General features: G+C 42.1%; 1 protein-coding gene across 7 annotated transcripts in view; it reads right to left on the minus strand.

Moving 5' to 3' along the window:
• Positions 1 to 22,245, minus strand: part of CDC14A (cell division cycle 14A) — a 181,561-nt gene that overhangs the window by 70,043 nt on the left and 89,273 nt on the right. For 5 of the 7 annotated variants that reach the window (XM_035017924.1, XM_035017928.1, XM_035017922.1 and 2 more), the window contains 2 exons: positions 13,735 to 13,822; positions 4,561 to 4,791 (listed from right to left, as the gene is read on the minus strand). In XM_035017924.1, coding sequence (XP_034873815.1) covers positions 4,561 to 4,791; positions 13,735 to 13,822 — 319 coding nt within the window. Of the gene's footprint in view, positions 1 to 4,560; positions 4,792 to 13,734; positions 13,823 to 22,245 lie in introns of those variants that run through there. The other 2 variants (XM_035017927.1, XM_035017925.1) reach the window with 2 other exon arrangements.

Raw genomic sequence — 22,245 nt, forward strand, 5'->3', positions numbered from 1 at the left:
AATGTGAAAGTATGAAAAGCAGTCTCTAAATCAGTGTTTCTCAATCTTTTTTTCCTTATTGCCTCCTCTAAGAGCCTCTTTAAGACATTTTTCCTGATCGTCTCCCATGAAATGTTAGTGCACAGTATACTGCATATCTCTATGTACGGTAAGTAAATCTGTGCTTTATACAGAAAAAGAATGGTTCCTCCCCACCCCAACCCCTGCAAAACAAACAAACAAACAAACAAAAAAAACAATTCTCCCTTCTTGGAGGCAATAAAGGCAGGTTGAAAAGACACATCAAAATGCAAATGAGGGGCACCTGGCGGGCTCAGTTGGAGGAACATGTACTCTTAATGTCAGGATTATGAGTTCGATCCCCACACTGGTGTAGAGATTACTTAAAAACAAAACCTTTATTAAAAAATGCAAATAAAATTACAACCAAGCTCATGTTTACAGATGCTTGACATTCCCTTCCCATTAAGCCTTCCTTTTTAAAAATTATATTTACAATATTTTATTAGATGAGGGGTGTGTGTGTGTGTGTGTGTGTGTGTAGCCTGTTTCCATCTGAAGTACATTTTGCCCCAGATCAAACATCAACATTCTTTAGAAAAGAGTAAAATTTAATTGTGGTCTCAGTGGGGCTCTTCCTTTAACATTAGAGTGAAGAGCAATTTGCCTTTCTGTTTCTGTCCAGAGCAGATGCTCTCTGCCTCTGCAGCGTTGTTAACTCTCAGACATCTGACAAGACTATAGGTAATCCTGTGCATAAAACACAGCGGAGACATCCTGCTGTAGGAACCTCAGTAGGAACCTGCGTAGCAGCCAGCGCGCAAGGACTTTCTAGAGTCCCTCCTTGGAGTCTCCTCTCTGTCTGGAGAGGAGATGGTCTTTCTGGAGGCAGCCCTACCTCTCACTGCTCCCCTCCCTGTGCAAAGAAGGGGCTGTCCCATTCCCTCGGCTAGGCTCCTAGTCACACACACAACCAAAAAAGGTGGTGCAGAAAATTTTCAAATTTCTCTGAAACTAAAGTTGCTTCCCCCTTTTAAAAAGAGTCTATAATTTAGATCTATAAAAAGAACGTACTTAGCACTCAATAGTTAGGAGCTCTTACCACAATTCAACAGAATAGGAACATTTCACTAAGTTTCTATAAAAACTTTAACAAATTTCTTAAAGCGCTCATAATTAAAGGGCTCCCTGACACAGCAAGACAAGACGTTGAAAAGTACTCTATTTATACCAAGTTAAATGCTGATTCCCTTGTAGTTCCAGGCATTTTCTGATGTCCTACAGAATATCAACAATCACATACCAGAACATCACTGTGTTCCCATTTTTTTAAATTATTATTTGTGCTAGAAATTTTCAAAAACAAATCATAGCCATCCCTTTTATCAACCAGAAGGTGAACTATAGACACTGGATCATTGGTAAGATTTCACCCATTCCCAGCAAATCAATTTCTAGTTTGTCTCTCTATCTAGCACTTTATGTCGAGGCATGACATCTTCATTCCCTTTCCAGCAGCTACTGAAGTTCATGTGGCATAGGATAAGATTCTCTCTCCCTCCTCCTTGTACTTCAGTTAAAATGCTCAGTGATGCTTCAATTCCCAGAAAATTAAACTGACTTAATTAGGGCAGATGTCAAAATAATTAACAGGCCTCTAGCAGATAAGTATGCTATTAAAAGCAATACAGCTGTAATTAAACGGAAGGTGTAATCTTTATAAAGGAGTCCTACATGTGTGTACAAGTGGAAGCAAATGAAATAACATTACCCAAAAGATGTCACCACATGTGAATGTGACCTTCCCATACAAGAACTCACCTCAGTGCTAATGGTTCTGATTTTAAATAATAATATATAAACCTCTGCAGTATAAAATACATACACATACAACTCATATACCCATACTGTATTTTTTTAAATGTTAACATTCACAAACCTAGGATATAATACAGAGAATACCTGTAATAAGAATGTTGAACATCAGAGAGTTTCATTTTTATAATTTCAGTTAGGTGAGAAATGCTATCAAGAGAGATGCAGACACCCAAAAGAAAATGAAAACACTAATTCAAAAAGATATATGCACCCCTGTTTATTGCAGCATTATTTACAATAGCTAACCTAAGTGTCGATTGATAGATGAATGAATAAGGAAGTATATATATAGAGAGAGAGATGTATATGTATATATGTATATATAATGTAATATTACTCAGCCATAAAAAAGAATGAGATTTTGCCATTTGCAACAACATGGATGGACTTAGAAGGTATTATGCTAAGTGAAATATGTCAGATGGAAAGACAAATAACATACAATTTCACTTATATGTGGAATCTAAGAAACAAAAAGAAAGAAAGAAAGAAAGAAAGAAAAAGCAGAAACAGACCCATAAATACAGAGAACTGGTGGTTGCCAGAGTGGAAGGGAATGAAGGGAGGGACAAAATGGGTGAAGGGGAGTGGGAGGTACAGGCTTCCAGTTATGGAATGAATGTCACAGGGATAGAAGGTACAGCATAGGGAATATAGTCAATGGTATTATAATAGCGTTGTATGGTGACAGATGGGAGCTGCGCTTGTGGTGAGCACGGCATAATGTATAAACTTGTCCCATCACTATGTCGTACACTTGAAACTAATATAACATTGTGAATCAACTATACTTCTGTTAAAAAGGGAAAGATACTGAGTTTTAATGACAGTTTTGCATTTCTTCTCCCATGAATTTGTCAATCCAACATATGACACGCAGATAAGCTCTAAGACTTGGTAACCATAAAATTAATCGACTAGGAAATAAGGCCAAATTTCTGGGAGGAAAAATACTAATTTTGTGACACAAAAATAAACTTTGCAAAAGAGCGCACAAACATCTCCTACTAAAGGTTGGTAGCTGCTACAGTCCCATTAGCTCTCAAGGTCCACTGATACTTGAAATGTGCGCAATGCTGGCTTTTTCCCGGGCCTGGGCAATCTTGAACAAAATGAGCTGGAAAGGCAAAGTCAGAGCGCAAATGGACCCCATCCAGGGCAAGCCAGCTCCCCACCACTCCGCTGTGACCTGATGAGAACTGAAAGAAAGCCCTCTCTGGATGAGAGAACAAGACACCTTCCTAGCCCGACCCCCCCCAACACACACACCCCCTCCTCGGAGAGCTAGGACGTCCTGCACGCCGGGGCCCCGTCCGGCTAAGAAACGCGAAGAGGAGGGGTGGCGGCGGCTCGGCTGAAGTGGACGGAGCCCTCACAAGGAGCCCTCAGCCGAATCGCGGCCACGTGCGTCTCTCCGGGTCTCTGGCAAAACGCAGCTTCCCGTTGCCGCTCACATGGCAGCCAAGTACCTCCACCCACTCAAATCTTAAACATAGAAACAAAGGCCTACAAAATGGTATTTTAATTTCTGTCAGAACCGAAGCCATGCTCGTCTGAGTAAGTCAGTTACAGCAGCACCAGGCACTTGGAAAGAACAGTACAATCCCCAACACCTACTAGGCAATTAGCATAAACTCCACAGAAACTAGTGATCAGACTCAAAGTCGTGAGAGCAGCGCCACCCAGTGGCAGGAGGAGATGCTGCGTGCGAGGAACTAGCCTCCATCCCAGAGTGGCCGGGGATTGTTTCCTGTCACTCCAATCAAAGACCCCAGTAAGAGACCTCCATCCAGGGCTGGAAACTCTAAAACGGGATTTGACCCTCCTCAGAGTCTAACAACTAGGCTTGGAGAACATGTTATTTCACATTTTCTGAGTAGCCATCACGAGGTTGCCAGCTAAAATGCAGAATGTATGTTCCGGGACATATTCGAAACATACTAAAAAAGTATTCATTGGTTTGTCAAAAATTCAAATTTGACGAGGCGTCCTGTATTTTTATTTACTGAATCTGGCAACCTTAGGGCCCCTGTAGTCTGAAAGACCCCTGCCTGAGGAAGTACCCACCCCTAGAGAGCAGAGCTTCGTTTATATAACCCAGTCTTTACATAACCAAGTTCACGCAAAGAAACGGTTAACACATCTGCAGCAAGCAAGCTCGCCAGCGACCCCAGCTCGCTGCCATCCGCTGGCAATGGGCAGGGAAGACACTCTGGTCCCTTATGCAAAAGACCAGCGAGGGAAGCGGGGAGTAGAGGGCAAAATGGGGCCCAGACGGCTGGGTCCTAAAATGGGAGCATTGAATAGCACATGGGTGGAGGAGGGTAGAGAGGAGATTGGCAATTCTGGAAGAAAAAGAGGGGGGAAACTGCCTCTTGACAACTGTACCTAGTCAGGGTACTCCTGCCGACCCACAGACGGGGCCATGTGGCGATTGCCCGGCGTCCGCGGGCAGGATCTGGGTGAGGTAAGGCCGGGGAAAGGCAGACCTCCGCGGATTACCCGCATCCAAGCAAGCCTTGCCTCGCGAAGGGGCTATTTAAATGGGTTTGTGTTCCAGTGTTCTCAGACCAACAAAAGCACTCGTGGCCCCTTTCGGCCGCCACTGGCTGGTTTGGCTCTGCACGACTGGCAGCTTTCGGCCGGGTGCCCTTCCAGAGCGGCCGCCGCGGCCGCACGCACCTTTGCAGTGAACCGCGATCGCCCCGTCCGTGTTCTCGCAGATGTTGAGGAACCTCCGCACGATGTTGTCGCTGGGCGTGCTGCCGTCGAGGAAGAACAGGTCGTAGTGCTCGAAGCCCGCGTCTGTGAAGCGCTTCGCCTCGTAAACCTTTTTGTTCAGCCTCACGACGGCCGTCACGTTGTGCTTTTTGAAATAAGGAAAGTAGGCTTCAGGGGCGTGAAGAGGATAGCCTGAAGGGAAAACGGAGCTGTGAGCAAAAGGCGCGCGTTTCCCGACACCCAGGAGCGCCAGAACCCTTCACGGCCAAGTTTATGAACCTCCACAGAGCTTCCGAGGAAAGGGCATCTCCTGAGAGAGTAGGAAAGAGGTGGAAGCACTTTCCTGAAGCAGCAGCCGGAAGAGCCGCGCACACACACACACACACACACACACACCCAGGAGCGGGAGAAAACCCTACTCTGGATATTGGAAGTCGCTCATGAAAATCCGAAACCTCTACCCATAGGATTCAAACCCTGGGAGCATACACTCCTCCCAAGCCAAAACAAAGGCGTCCGGGGGCCACTCAAAGGTCGAAGGTGGGGGCGCCTGGGTGGCTCAGTTGGTTCAGCGACTGCCTTCGGCTCAGGTCATGGTCCTGGAGTCCCGGGATCGAGTCCCGCATCGGGCTTCCTGCTAGGCAGGGAATCTGCTTCTCCCTCTGACCCTCACCCCTCTCATGCTCTCTCTCTCATTCTCTCTCTCAAATAAATAAATAAAATCTTAAAAAAAAAAAAAGAAATTTATGAATCACATTGAAAATAATAGTTTATGGGGCTCCTGGGTGGCTCAGTCGGTTAAGCACCTGCCTTCGGCTCAGGTCATGATCCTGGAGTCCCGGGATCGAGTCCCGCATCGGGCTCCCTGCTCAGCAAGGAGCCTGCTTCTCCCTCTGACCCTCCTCCCTCTCATGTGCTCTCTGTCTCTCTCATTCTCTCTCTCTCAAATAGATAAATAAAATCTTCAAAAAAAAAAAAAGGGGGGGTCAAAGGTGCCCAGGAGGCCTGCTGGCATGATTCTTTGTGCTTTTTCTTCCACTTGACAAATACTTTTAAGATTTTATTTATTTATTTGACAGAGAGAGACAGCAAGAGAGGGAACACAAGCAGGGGGAGTGGGAGAGGGAGAAGCAGGCTCCCCGCCAAGCAGGGAGCCCGATGCGGGGCTCGATCCCAGGACCCTGGGACCATGACCTGAGCCGAAGGCAGACGCTTAACGACTGAGCCACCCAGGCGCCCCAACAAATACTTTTCAACTACAGTTAAAGCCCTTGTGCTGGGTGAGTCGTTTCACTCTATAGTGCAATCCCCCACAAAAGAGAGGAATAATTATTAAGCACCTACCACGTCTAAGTCACCATTGTATATCATTTCTTTTAATTCTCCAAACAGCCTGTTAAGGTAAGAATAGTAAACCCCATTTAACAGATGGAGAAACTAAAAAAGTTGAATGATTTTTTGGTAGACATTCTCATTGGGGGAGGCACAGCGGTACAGATGGTCAGCCCCTAAACCGCCTTCCGTTTCCAGTGGATCCAGCATCGTGTGAGTATTCCTGGGAGCTACAGAGTCAGCTGGGTTACAGATATGCGACCTAGACTTGGCCAATCAACCAAGGTGACTGGGGGCAGGGGGCCTTTGGCCACTGCAGACCTGGCCCGCAGCCCCAGGGATTCACACGGGACTAACTTCTCAGCACCCTGATGACCACACCTGTAACGTATGCAGGGTTCACTGATGCAGGGCATACCGGGTGAGTCTCATTCAGAACTCTTTCATGATGGTGGGCCCAGAGCGTATGGGCGGCATTAGCCCGCAAAGTAAACCAGCAATTTCTTCGCTGCGTCCTTGGCCGTATCTCGCGCTGCCTCAGACTCTGCATATGCTGGTCATTTCCTATTTTCTCTCAGCAGCAAGCCAACCCTCCCATGCTGGGGCCAGGGTCTGCAGAGGGCATTTGCAGCTGGCTCGCTGTCAGTTCAAAACATGGGAGGCATGAAGCACAACTGGAGTGACTGGAGGCTTCTGGGTAGGGGCCAGGAGGCTTCAGCCAAAGAAGATAGGAGCAACCAGAGCTCCCAGCTCAGCATCGTACTCCCAGTACCAGTCTGCGGCCCAGCCACCTGGTCTCTGCTCCTCAGCCCCCAAATGCACACACCAGCTGGTGGCATTCCCTTCAGAGCTCCCAATACCAGCCTGGCTCCCCTTCCAAGCCCCCAGATTCTGGTGACCTCACTTTCTACCTTTCTAAAGGCAGGAGCTCTTTCCTCCATAATATTCTGGTTTCTTCAGTGTTGCCCTTTTCCTTTTTAGCCTTCTCTGTAACAAATCCCTTGTATTAAATTCCCTCTGTTTGAAATGGTGTGGTTTCCATTTCCCTGCCTGGACCCTGCTGAGACATCATCTCCCTTGGATCCTGTTCATTTTCTAGGCCTCATTCTCCAGCCTTCCCTTGGAGGCTGTGAGATCCCCAGCATCATTCCAATCAATGCCTTTTTTGGTTTAATTTACCAGAGGTGGTTCTGCTGCCTGCAACCAAGAGCAACTGGTATCCTTGGCCAAGGTCACACAATGGATGGAGGCAGAACTGGAAGGCAGATCAAACTACTCCGCGGCCCAGATACAAGATTCTCACAGGCCATGCTGCTTCTGGGCAAACAGGTAATACAAAGCTTATTTTCAATCTTGTGTGTAGAAACAGTAACTTACACACACACATTTAGAGAAAATGGATGCAGTTTTCTACTTGGAAAAAACAAATCTGTTTTCCTACTTAGTTCAAATTATTTTCCAGCAACAGATTTACAACCTAAAGGAGAAAAGAGTTGTGGTTGGTGGGGGAACAAAGGCAAGAAGGAAATGTAGATAAAATTAAGTTTCCTTATAACGTGCAGCCCACTGACAAATACTTGAGACGGTCCTCTAGGAACTCCCAACTGTTTCAGTACTTTGCTTAGAGGGAAAAACAACCTGAGTTTGACAACAGCTAGGCCTCCAGTATCCTGTAAGTCTTTAGCATATGAAAATCCTCTTGGAAACTTCCTTTGTCTTTACCTCCCCCAACTCCAAAGTATCTAATCAATTGCTCCTCACCATCCAGGGGCAGATCTTTCTGCCCATGGGTCCTGTCCCCATGCTATAATAAAAATACTTCTTTGCACTGAAAACATCTCAAGAATTCTTCCTTGGCTGATGATTTATGGACCCCACTTCAAACCACATCAGATGGCATAAGGAGACGAGCTTTTCTATCATGTAAGAATGGGAAGGAGAGTACTCAGAAACACATGGGAAGTCTTCCCCTGGTGTGGCTGGTGAGCACCTCTGACCCTGGGTTCCTAGCATACCTGGCACCTCTGTGATGGCACCTGTTACCAGATGTGCTAATGGTTGGTTTGGTGTCTATCCCCTCCCCTCCTCCACCAAGAAGAAGAGGAGGAAGAAGTTTCTTCTTATATATTAATTTCTCTCAGGAGTAAATATACCTAAACCAACTGTTAAGAGAAATTATGTGTATATCTGGGTTTTTAAAAAACTGAACAGTTATTCAAATATGGAAATAGGACATTGAAATAATAATAATGATAATAATCATAACTAACATTTACTAAGCACTTACTATGTGCCAGGCACTAAACAAAGTGCTTCATATGGATCATCTCATTAAACCTTGCAATTACCCAGTTATTGCTGCCTAGAAAAGTAAACTAGCCCAGGCACACACAGCTAGTAAGAGACAGGGGCAGCATTTGAACCCTGGCAGTCAGATTCCAGGGCCTGTGCTGGGGCTGATTTCAAGTAAGATCCAACTTGACTCTGTTAGGTCCCCAAATAAAGGACTGTTATACGAACATTATGGGCTACACTTCCTAGAGTTCGTGAGCAGGTTTCTTTAAAATCCTCAAAACTGTTTCAAGTGAGTTATAACCAACGACAGTGACAATATCCTATGACGTCTGAATAACTGTTTGTGGGTGTTATCACTGCATTTCGGACTGGTTTTAGCAGCATGCAGAGAGGACAGAGCATTCAGCAGTTCAGCAGCCCCTTCCTCCATTTGGCCAGTAGGTGGCGCCCTGGCATCAGTAAAGCACAGGCAGAGCCCAAGAGCCGACCAAACAATTTCAGAGCGGAGAGATTCCAAATTCCTCTCTTCCCAGCCCCTCATTTAAAGTTAGAGCCCTGAAGAACAGAGTCAAATGACTAGTCCACCCAGTCATTATTAATAAGTTTGGGGTGCCTCGGTGGCTCCGTTGGTTAAGTATCTGCCTTTGGCTCAGGTCAGGATCCCAGGGTCCCACGATGGGCTCCCTGCTCAGTGAGGAGTCAGCTTCTACCCCCCTTCCCCTTTTCGTGCTAGCTCGCTCTTTCTCTCTCTCTCTCAAATAAATAAATAAAATCTTTTTTTTTTTAAGTTAAAACTTCAAAATGGGCAGGTAAATGTAGGAAGCAATAAAATGTTTATTTAGGCTCATTAATGAGAAAAATGTAATCAGAATATCTGCTATCTAATAAGCACCTATTCTGTGCCTGACACTGTGCAAGACACTTCATCTAGTATCTCTAATCATCACTAGATGTGCATTGTGCATCCTTTTCCCCCTGTTTGACCTACAAGGAAACGGATGCTCAGAGAAAGTTGCAAAGCTCTGGGAAATTCACACAGCCAGTAAGGGGCAAAGTCAGGTTCCTCTGCCCAAGCCCTGCACACCTGCTTCTCTCATTATATGACCAAGCTGAACAGGCTTCAGATTGTTGCCATTCCCTGCCTCAGGCTATCTTTCTCTGTGCTTTTTTTCTTTTTTCTTTTTTCTTTTTTTCTTTTGAGAGAGGAGAAGGACGTTGCCACCTGAGAGTTTGGGGGATTTGGGGGAAAACTGGAAATCCAAAATATGTTTCATTCTACTGCTTTATTATTCATGTATCAATTCAAATTTATTTAACCAAAAAAAGGTAGGGCTCTTCTCTTCCCAACCATCAAAACAATGTGAACCAAGATGAGCGTAAAAAACTCTACTTGCAGGCGCCTGGGTGGCTCAGTTGGTTAAGCGACTGCCTTCGGCTCAGGTCATGATCCTGGAGTCCCGGGATCGAGTCCCGCATCGGGCTCCCTGCTCGGCAGGGAGCCTGCTTCTCCCTCTGACCCTCCCCCCTCTCATGTGCTCTCTCTCTTTCTCATTCTCTCTGTCTCAAATAAATAAATAAATAAAATCTTTAAAAAAAAAAAAAAACTACTTGCTCTGTGTTGACACAAGACACACTTAAGACTCTTACAATGCATTCTGCCCAGATTGCAGGATTTTAGGGCTTCTTTGCCTACATCCTAGCAACAGCTATTTGAGTGTTAATTTCTGTAAAAATCTACCTTTTCTATTAACAAACCCCTAACATGATTTTCAGCCTCCTCAGGAAACACAGTTTCTCAATTAAAAAAAAAGGCAAGCAAGCACCTAGATTTCACTGTAATTGGATCAAGTTTATTAGTTCCATCATACAATTATTTTATTAAGCTCAAAAAAGATTTACAAAATTAAAAACTCTTTTACAAAAAATATGATGAAGCTTCTAGTGACTATTCAATCTTAAAATGGAGAGTCCAGTCAAATGTCAATATTTACTAATGACAGCCTTAAGTGAAATTGTCCTAGATATCATAAAAAACAACAAATAGTAGGTAAATAGCGCTTTCAGACCTTTTTTTCCTCAATGTAAGAGGGCACAATAGATGTATGGGGGGGAAAAAGATGCATATAGAGCAGTATCTTAAGTGTTTATTTCTAGATTATGTAATTATAGGTGACTTTTTCTCTATATTGCTTAAATTTTCTGTAGTGAGCATGTACCTCCTCTGTAATAAGATGAAAACACAGAATTTGGAATCAAAGAGACCTGTGTTTGAATCTACACACTGCCACTTTCTGGCTGTGTAAATCTGGGAAAGTGAGGTAACTCCTCCGAGCCTCTATCTTCTCTTCCATAAAATAACTATTACCTCCCTGAGAGGGTGGTTCTGATCCTTGAAGAGAGGATACATGTACAAAAGGCTTATCAGCCCCATTCCTGGCATATAAGCAAATGTAGCTATAATTATTTCCCAGTATTATAATATGCGGCCGAAAGGAATTTTTAAAGATTTTGGCAATTAAGAAGGTACAATCTTCCCATTAGAAAATAAACAAGACACGGGGATGTAATATACAGCATAGGGAATGTAGTCAATAATAATGTAACGACTGTGTATGATGACAGATGGTAACTAGACTGAATGTGGGGACCAGGTCCTGATGTAGAGAAATATCCAATCACTATATTGTACACCTAAAACTAATACAATATTGTAGGTCAACTGTTCTTCAATTAAAAAAAAAAAAGAACTGTCACACAAAATATTCATAGCCTTTTTTTTTAAATATTTTTTTAAAGATTTTATTTATTTGAGAGAGAGAGACATAGCAAGAGAGGGAACACAAGCAGGGGGAGTGGGAGAAGGAGAAGCAAGCTTCCCGTGGAGCAGGGAGCCCGATGCGGGGCTCGATCCCAGGACCCTGGGATCATGACCTGAGCCGAAGGCAGACGCTTAATGACTGAGCCACCCAGGCGCCCCTATTAATAGCCTTCTATCCACTGATTCTGCTACTTAAGAATTTAGAGAGGAAAGGAGAACTACAAAGAAATGTAGGAACATTTGCCACCCATGAAAATTGAAAAAACTGTAAACAATGTAGATCTCATTCAAAAAGTAACAGCATTATGGCACAGCTCTGAATAATATACAATGCAGTCATGGAAAAGTATAATGAAAAGTGACATTTACTACTATGGAAAGAAGTCTGTGATATGTTAAGTGAAAAAAGCTGATATAAGACAGTAATCATGGGGCACCTGGGTGACTCAGTCGGTTAAACAGCCAACTCTTGATTTTGGCTCAGGCCACGATCTCAGGGTTGTGAGATCGAGCCCTGTGTGGGGCTTGTGCGCTCAGCGGGGAGTCTGCTTGAGATTCTCTCTCCCTCTCCCTCTGCCCCTCCCCTCACTCACACTCTCTCACGCTCTAAAATAAATAAATAAATAAATCTTTCCTTCTTTAAAAGACAGTAATTGTGATGCTCTACTTATAAGAAAGAAAGGTTTATTTTTGTAAGTGTGTGTGTGTGTGTGTGTTCACTGGAAGAGGAAAAAATGTGTGCACGGAAATACAGAGAAGCAGATGAAAAGAAAATTAAAACCCCCATAATCCCACCACCAACTCCTAGCCCTAGAAAACTTGGGTAGAATTATAGGTCATTTTTACATGCTTTTTATTAATTCATCTGCATTGTGTTTTTTAATATAAGCATGTATTAACTCTCTAAAAATATCTTAAATGATTCTATAAATTACACCTCTCATCTTCTCTTGAAGAAAATGTCATAAAACACAGGAATCCGAAATGGCAAAATTCTTTCAACTTCATCAAACGAACACCCACCAACAAAGCCATGACTAAAACCATACACCTACTAAGATTTTCTGAGTCTGAGTCAGATCACTTTGCACAGAAGGCCAAAGGTAAATTGAATCAATTCTGTCTTGAAAGACCAACTGCCAGAAAGCAGTTTCCTTAGGCACTTAACATGTTCCTCCTGACAACCCAACATGACAGAGGTTAATCAATGTCTAGAACAAAATAGATTCATTAGCAAATTCATGAATGAGAAGATGTAATTCTGGCTTCAGTACACAGGCCTCCTATTTGGTAGCTTAACTCTCTAGACTTGCATTACCCATCACAGGGAAACCATGTTTCAAACAGAGTTCCCCGGAAGAGATGTCGTGGGCATGAAGTGAGAAGCACATCTGTGGAAACTCAAACAAATCAGCAAATCTGAATGCATGATTCACAATATACAATGAAACTAGCTTGTAGAATTAATACTTAGGAAGATAATGGTGATAAAAGGAGAATAAATCTAAACTCGGGGTTTCAGATTATGTTCCTTCAAAAGACTGATGTTCCAGATCTATGAACAGATAAAGAGCAAAAAAAAAAGGGAGCTATTAGGTTCATAGGTGAAATTTTTTAATTTTATGTACTCCTCCCATAAATTATTCTTAAACCTTTGGTGCCCATCATTACTTGTCTTCTAGGAATGTTGGCAGATGAAAATAAATAAATAGATAATAAATATTAATGGGAAAACTCACATAGCTAATTTATGTTTCATTCAAAAGACTTATTCTTTGTTTTGCTTTTTTTTTTGTTTTCCTGAGTATGTGTGCCCCTGTCTAAACATACACTGCAAATGAGTAATTTACTTACTGTCAGCTGGAAAGGTGTTCTCGTTGTCATAATAGAAATAAATAGATCAGTGCAGTGGCAATGTTTAGGAGCCCAGCTCTGGGATGGAGAACCAGTTCCCCCTATTACTCTGGGCATATTCCCTACTCATAAGTCTCAGTTTCTCCCTCTGCAAAATGGAGATAAGTGTATCTATATCTCACAGAGGTGAGTATTAAATGAGATAATGTGGTGCTTAGATAGTAACTAGTGCATAGCAAGTACTCAATAAATGACACCTATTGTCATCATCATCATCATTGTTATTGTTTCACATGATGTTCCCCAAAGATTACCTTGATGTAGCACTCTACCACCAAATAAATCTCAGAACCACTGAAAGAATTCAATAGTCTGCTTACTAGTTTGACCAGCCTGCTTCTCAGATTCTTCTTTGATAACTGGGTCAGGTAAAGTGCCTATTTACGGCAATTTAAAAATTTTCTAGTTTTATTTATTTTTTTAGATTTTTATATTTTTATTTTATTCATGAGCGACAGAGAGAGAGGCAGAGGCAGAGCAAGAAGCAGGGAGCCCGATACAGGACTCGATCCCAGGACGCTGGGATCATGACCTGAGCCTAAGGCAGATGCTTAACCGACTGAGCCACCCAGGTGCCCCCCAAATTTTCTAGTTTTAAAACAAGATTATAGTTCTACCTACTAAACTATAATATTTAACACACTAATTACTACTGTTCAATTTTTTAATAAATAAATATTCTTTGGGGACTATTACCAAAAGAAAGGATTATCTTAGGAAATTAAAGAAGATGAACTGAAATAAATTTTTGGATGGTAAAGTAAAGAAAAACCTACCATTTTCAATTTTGCTTTTTGGATGTGGTCCACTAAATGCTAAAAATTTTCCTGGAACAATCCAGTTGAAGTCACCATTTTCAACTCGCTGGTAGAATTTTGTGAGAAAAGAGAAGAAAAATATTTTATAATTCTTATACAATTTAGGAAACCCTTACAAATAAAACTGCTTTTCACTCTGTTAGTACTATTGGATGTACATGAAGACAAAGTAATACAGCTTAAAATAAAAACATGCATCTGATTCTCAAAATGGTATTTCAATCCGCTTCAGAAAAAGCTTTACTATCTAGACTGTTTGAAAAGTTTAAAAAACTTTACTTAAAGTGGAGGTACTTTGCTTAAAATAATTTTGTCTCCTGGCTACCCTGCAATAAAATGAAATGAAAACAAACATTGCTTGTCCCCGCAATAAATAAAGGGAAAGAAGATAAAAGGAAATATAAGCACTTTCCATGAACATGGTAAACATGTTTTAAAGAATGAAAAAAAATTATAAATATCAGGGTCATAATGAACACACTTCCATTTTTTTTTTTCTGTTTTTATAGGTTGCTACTGTTGTCAATGCTGATTTTTCAACTGGGAAATAGAACGAGGCAGGAGTGAAGAACAGAGGATCATCAAACTCCCGAGGTACACCACAAATGAGTCAGCCAAGGTGTCTGGCAGGGGTTGCAAACCTAAACAGCTACAAAGGCCAGGTGAGAGACATAAATAATGGCAGATGGCTCCTCAGCTCTGGCTAAAGAGTCACCCTGCAGGAAAGGCTAACTGAATGTGGCTGACCTGCTGAATGGGTTTTTATGTGAATCTCTCTATAGTTGATGTTGACTATTTTAAGTTTTTAAATAAAATGAAACCAAATAAAACACGCCTTTGGGCCGACTTTGATCACCAGTTGTCAACCTCTGGTCTACACTCTCTCTCTAAAGGATCTTCAGAAAAGGCTTGAAGACCAGGGAAGGGGCCCAGCATCCTCCCACTGCTCCATTATCTCCTCCATTTCCTTCCCTTCCCGATGTGCCTCTAAACCCCTGGAACACTGGGGCAGGGCTGAAGGTACCCCCAAGATTTGCAGGGAATTGGGACACATCTGTGCATGCATCATAAAATATATATGTATCACTTCTTCACATAAGCGTTCTTTAGCCCACCCAAAACGCTCACCCCCACCCCACCACCAGGTCAGCTTCTAGTCTCCATCTCCACCCTCCTGGCTCTCTAGCACTGCACAGATACCTCCACAGGCTGGGAAGGAAAGCAGTTCTCTTTACTGGGCCAAGAATATCCATTAAAAAAGCTTTCTTCTCCACCCCCACATGGCACATACGGTAGGAATGTGTATCAAATACAGTCTGCATTCTACTGTAAGAGCTTTTAGGTATTTGTTCGATTAATTGGAGTAACACCATCAAGGAAATTGGAGCCTCTACTTGAATTAGTTATACTACTATTATCATTTCCAATTTTCATTAAAATCAAAACTTAACTGTACAATTTCTAAGTTTAAAATGACATGTTTCCTTCCAGTTATAAAAAGTTATAAATGAAACTTTACGTGACACCTTATAAATGTCTGAATTGCATTAATCTAACTATAATAAATATAATATCCCCATAATACCAGAAATAAAATCTTAGAGCTACTGAGTGTTATGATTACATAGGCCAAATTGTATCTCAGGTGTAACTATCTATTCATAACGATTTGAATAAAGAATCTAATATATAACTCTTTATGATAATTAAACTTTTTCTTGTTTAAATAAAGCAGTTTCTAATGGTCCAATATCCCTCATAAGTAATTAATAAGCTTAAAACATTACTTAGAAATTCCAAAATAAAAGTATGCTCTAATCATCATGCTCTAATCATCAAAAGGCCAAAGGCAATTCTTTATGAACAGTAAAAGAAAATAGGTTTCTATGTTCACTATTTCTGTATCCTTGACCACTAAGTAAGCCTAGATAAATATATTGTGCTATGTCTATTTATTTGGGTTATAGACATTTAGTTAAACAGTAACCTTTTATAAACAATCATATGGAGAAAGACAGTGGACTTACTAAGATACATTCACTCACAAAACCAAAAGAATATGTTTGCAAATCTGCCTACCCAAAAAGATAAACATTAGATAATATTGGACTACATTCAGTAGCCTGGATAAGGTTGATGGAGTAAACAATGAGATTTGGGTCTTAGATTCAAATCTGAAAAAAAAATTAATAAGAAAGTTACAGCTTTCAACTGACTAATATAAGCTTACTTCAGTAAGCTTCCCAAATTAATATTTGTGCCTTCTTTCAGTGAATTATACAAATATCAATATTTATCAATAATAAAATATTTAAGATGACACAAATTGGTTTTCTAATTAAATACACACACTTCAAAGAAATCTAGATCAGACAGGAACTGAAGGTACTTTCCAACTCTACCATATTTTACAAACATCTCAGCAAGGAGGAGGCAAGAGGATGGTTTTACCTCTTACATTCCAAAGCCTACTGCCTACCAAGTACTATGTAGGAAAACTGCACCTGTTCTTCACTATAAGGAAATAAAATAAAAATAAAAATTTGAATTCCTGAAACTGATATACTTAAGTGTTAATACTCACTTTACTATAGGATTCTTCAGTCTACAAAAGATTCAGTCTACAACCAGATTTCTTTGAAATAGGTAATTCTGTTGATGCATTTAAATATAATTTGGGGGGACAAAGAAATCAAGGTTGCTTACAAAGTAAATAACAGTATTAAAACTGAAAAAAATTAAAAAGTAAACATAATTTGACTTGAAAACATAAATTTTTACAACTTCTAAGAAATACTTCTATGCCGCTAAGGCATGTCTCTGTTGTAATGGTCAGAAATATATTTTTCAGTCCCAATACTGAAAATCATTTGGCCTTTTACCATTGTAATAAACAGACAGTAAAATAGGAAAGATAGGCCTTGAGGTCAACAATTACAGGATTGATTCCCTTACTCCGTCACGTGCAACTCACTTCATGCTTACAGCAGCCCTATGAGGTGGGTGTTAGCGCCATCTTGTACCCATTGCTATAGACCAAAAGTTTGTGTCCCCTCAAAATTCATATGTCAAAACCTAAACCCCAGTATGATGATATTTGGAGGTAGGGACTTTGGGAGGCAGTTAAGTCATGAGGATGGAACCCTCATGAATGGGATAAGCGTCCTTATAAAAGAGAGCCGAGAGAGTGCGCTTGCCCTTCTACCATGCGAAGACACAGGGAGAATATGGCCACAGAAGAAGGCCACCAGACACCACATCTGCTGGTGCCTTGACCTTGGATTTCCCAGCCTCCAGAACTGTGAGAAATAATTGTTTATTGTTTAAGCCACCCAAAGCATGGTATTTTTGTTACAGAAGCCCAGATTAAGACACCAATTAAAAAAAAAAAAGTTGCATTACACTTTGAAAAGAGCTATAATAGAAGTATTTAAGAGGTTTAACAATGGCACAAGGCTATTTGAAAAATCAAAAAGACAGAACTACAAAGTTTCCTTTTATTCATTAAAAAGTACCTTCCTTATGTTTCCCTAACTTCTAAAACAATAAAATAGTGTTGATGGTGTAGTTGTATTACATAAATGCAAATATGCTGCAGTAATAGGCACTTTACGTTCTTAAAGCAAAGTAAATATTTGAGTTATTTGGTTTAAATTAAAATGTCATGCCATCTGGCTTTAGATAATTAAACTCTAGATTATTAATTTAGATTTGCTTCTGAGAGAGACAGTGTGGTGGAGGTAAAGAGGAGGGCCCCATGTGGATGACTGTTCCACCTCTGCTCACTCCAGCTGGGGTAGGGAGACCCGGCTGGTAGAACCCTTAGGGGACTGCTCCAGCCGCTCAGACCAGATGCAGCCGCAGGCAGCAGGAACCCAGGGCACGTATGCAGGTGCTGTTGCTCAAGACATGGCAATTTGAGGTCACAAGCACATATACGATTGTTGAAACTTGGAAGCAGGTGCCCTCACTCGCAGAGTGTGTTCAGCCACAAACCCAGAGCCCTAGAGAAGGGCAGCATTTCAGGTGGGCAAAGGAAGAGAAAGTGCTTGCAAAGGAGACTGAGAAAGGTGGCCAGAGATGCAAGGAAGAGAAAAGCAAGAGATGGAACCTTAGAAGTTAGGGAACGAAAGGGAGTGTCCAGAATTAGAAAGTGGCCACAGAACAAATCAAGTAGGAAGGAGACCGACACAACCATCTGGTTTGCCGACTCTTCGATGAGCAAGGACAGTTTCATGAGACTCACAAAGGTAAAGGCCAAACCATAACCAAATGACTGACTGACTAATAACAGAGTCAAGACTGCTCTGTTAAGAGGCTTGGAAGTAAAAGAAGGGACAGAAACCAAACAGCAATTAAAGAGGAAGAAAAAACCATGGGAAATTCTTAGACAAGGTAGACCTCAAAACATTTTGTAGTGTTAACCAACATGATCTTTGAACCAGCAATGGGTACAGTGGATTCATAGATGTGGCAACACTGGGTGCCTCCGCATTAGCAGCTGCAGTGTCCAGGAAGGAGTTCTGCCTCCTTGAACTTGTAGCCTTTGGAGTGGTATAATCAGTCTTACAGGATAGCTGCAGGGAAATGCTTCTAACAGTTCTTTGAGTAGTCCCATCCCTGTGGGAGGCATACCTCCACAGTTCCTCCAGGTGGTGAGGATGTGCTCACCTACCTGCCTTCTGGAGCCTGCTTAACTCCAGTCCTACGGCAGGAATTTACAGTAACAAGGGCGGAAATCCCCAGGTTTCCAGTTCTGTAATCCATGAACAAGAAGGCAGACCAAGCAAGCAACACCCAGCTTACATTCTGGTTTGGTAGACAAACTCTAATCCCAAGCAAAGCCTTGAAATATCACACCTCAGGTGTTCAACAGCCGTAACTCCTGCTGTTGACCTGAGATGGCAGATTGAGCAATGGGAGACCTAACCTTCATGCTCAAGGTACGTACAGAAGGCCATCCTCGGGAGTCTATAGCACCCAGTCAGTTTGACAATTTACTTACTAACTGCAATGAAGGAGAACATAAGCAACCTGGAGACAGTCTCTGCTCATATATTAAACCAAACTGATGTTACATGGACAGCCTGGTTGAAGACTATAATACCTAGCAATCTGTATTGCACATAAATGGTTTAAAAAAAAAAAAAACACCTCACTCTTGGGCACCTGGGTAGCTCAGTCGGTTAAGCACCTGCCTTCAGCTCAGGTCATGATCTCAGGGTCCTGGGATCGAGCCCCACATCGGGCTCCCTGCTCAGCGGGGAGTCTGCTTCTCCCTCTCCCACTGCCCCTCTGCCCCGCTTGTGCTCTCTCTCTCTCTCTCAAATAAATAAATAAAATCTTTAAAAAAAACTCACTCCTGAAGCATAGGTTGGCTGGTAATGAAAGAAAGAAACATCATTTAAAGATGTTGTCTACCACAGTCAGTACCTTTTTCCCCAGGAGTGTTACTAAAAATCAGAATGCATTCTTCATTCATAAGTCTTGGTTACTTTCCATTGAAAAGTAGTTACCTTTAACAGATTATATCAAATATCCTGGAAGGTGTTACACTTCTGTTTTTAGTATTCATTCAGTCATTTATTCTTTCATTCTACAAACATTTAATGAGCGCCCACTATGAGTGTACTACGCTACTGGGTACTTACTCATACTAAGATGAATAAGACATGGTTCCTGAGCTCAAGGAGCCAGAGTGCAGGGAAGACACAGATGTGTAAACAGAGCATCAAGGAACACCGTGTGAGAAGAGCTCCCACGGAGCTGAGGATGACATAGACACATCTACATAAATATCGTGGGCAGGAAAGAAGGGATCACAGGCAGGAGGGGGAGCAAGAGCATGTCAGAAGGCACAAAAGCATGAAGAAGCACTGCCATCTGGGAAGCTATGTGGATTTGGGTCTGAGAAGAGAACAGAAAAGGGTAAGAGTGGAAGGGAAGGAAAACCCATGTTAAGAGGGCCTTTGGGGCCATATTAAGGAGTTTGCTTTTCCTCCCACTTTTGGTCAGTGTGGGGCCCATGGAGTACTTAATGCAGGAGACTGATATAATCAGACTCAATTTCTACGACATATACTCTGATAGTAATATGGAAAAGGCCCAAGAGTCAAGACCCACTCTCAGACATCCAGAATCAACCAACACTTTCTTGTAAACAGTTCTCACGTGGGCTCCGTTGTAATGTGGCTAAGATAATGTGAATGTCGCCTTCTAGAATAACAATGTTCTTTTCCCAAAAGAACACCCTGTAGGTGAAGATAGCCAATAATAACTTATAAATTGCTAGACTACCTCAGGAGCAAAATTTTCCACATTCAGCCTGCCACGGATGAAGCAGAAATTCTGTGTAGACAACTCATCTGATAAGCACGAAGAGAGGGCTTGTGACAAAGGTCAGACGTGATAACTTCTGCAAGAATATATGGATTCTAATGACAGACGATAAGAACAAAGGCTCTAACCCCACACATGAAGAGATGAAATTGCAGGGAGCCTCTTGAGGAAAAAAAAAGGAAGAAAGAAAGAAAAAGTATTGCACCTAGCAAACACACTGAGAAAACAGGACGTACTTAAACACCTGTTCAATAAATGAACTGAAAAGTCATCAACTTGAGGCCACAAGAGTGTAATGCAGCTTCTTGACCCTCACATAACAAGAGTTTATCTGTACACCATTATTTCTGTTGGACAAAGCTTCCCACCCAGTGAAACAGAATGCAGTTGCCTGGGTAGGGACCAGGGCAGCCCGAAGCCCTAGGCCAGTCGTCAACAGCTGTGAGCTATAATCACAGGGTGCTGAACAAATATTATCCTTTTCCACGTGTGCCTTGATGAGAGAAACAAAAGAAGGCCCGTGTGCTGTGACTCCATGCTCAACTGGGCAATAACCCGTCAGTCCGTCACCCGGCCTGCAGTAGCCAGGGGCGACCCTAACCGCCCATCAAGTAACGACTGGTAAAGTGGCCCTGGGTTGGCAGCATGTGAAAGCAAAGTGTCAAGTCAATAATTCTGGGAACTATCCTCACACTGACAATGCTACTTCACTGAAAGCACTTTTTCTTTCCTCAAAAAAGGAATGATTCATGGAGGGAAAAAAAAGATAGTGGAAGATATAAAATAACTCCAAGAATGAAGTCAAAGTAATTTCTTCATTTTTGAAGTAGGCTTTATATAAACCTGAAGCTCCATCTAATCCCCAAAAGGGTGTTTAAGGCAACTTCTAGCCATTGCATGGGCCGAATTCTGGATGGGATAATAAATGCCTGCCAAGGCCATGAGGCATCTCCACGTGCTGCCCCTGAAGCCTGTTTCTTGCCTTTCTTTCCCCCTCCCTCTCCTGGGGACAGGATGCTGCTCTGTGTGTGGCCAACAAAGAGACATCATCGAAACCGCCACCTTCCGGTAAACAGTAGAAAGCCCCTCAGAGACATCCAAATAACAAATGTAAGACACAACTTCAAGTTCTCTTCGAGAAATAATGACTTAAAATAATGCTTAAGAGCAGCACCATTAATTTTCGGCAAGGCCTTATTTGGTAAGGATGGTTCCCCAAAAAAGAATTTAAAAAAGGCTGACTGAAGGCAGACTCTGTGTATGGGTGCTACTTCGGGGTCTCACAGGCAGAGTATTATCACATACATGAGCAGTAACGATATAGAGGTTTGTGAGGGTACGGTATGTGAGCCGTAGCCTCACATACCCATAGGAACATGATTTGATTACTCAAGCTCTTTCATCTTCACTGCTGTTCCCGAGGGCAAAAGGTCTATTTCCACTTGTCAAGTGAACCCATGAATGGCTACATTTCAAAGGGGTGGCCGCTCTCTCAGTTCTTTGAAAGTAGCTTAAGAAACCTGTTGGAAAAGTATGAATGTTTGGACACTGATTCTTAGGAGAAGTTTTGGGACCACCTTCTTGCAGTTACTTTATGGGACCTTCATGGCATAGCTGCCAGAATTACATCTGTTTATCAGCATCAATGTGAAAAATGCGCAGTTCAACAACTTGGTAAAGGACCTGAGAGACCACATTTTCGAAGATACTTTTCTTCATCAATAATTAATGGGCCATTTTGCAAGTCCCATGAAAATAAAGCAAGAGCCTGAGATATCTTACCCCAAGCCTTCTAAATATGACATGGCTTTAACTCTTATGTGAATAATTAGATCACCTGAAGCAAGGCCACATAACTTGTTCTGCTAATCCCATGTCATTCTGAGGGACCCCAATAGATCATGGCCAAGCCTGTCCCTACAGAATCTGCCTCTAGCTACATGCAGCTACTGAGCGCTTGAAATGTGCCTAGTCCACGGGCACCTGGTGGCTCAGTCGGTTAAGCTTTTAACTATTGATCTCAGCTCACGTCTTGATTTCAGGGTCATGAGTTCAAGCCCCACATTGGGCTCCATGCTGGGCGTGGAGCCTACTTTAAAAAAAAAAATGTGACTAGTCCAAACTGAGATG

This window comes from Mirounga leonina, unplaced genomic scaffold (assembly GCF_011800145.1).
Source record: "Mirounga leonina isolate KUSES-001 unplaced genomic scaffold, KU_Mleo_1.0 Mir_173, whole genome shotgun sequence".
Lineage (NCBI taxonomy): Eukaryota > Metazoa > Chordata > Mammalia > Carnivora > Phocidae > Mirounga > Mirounga leonina.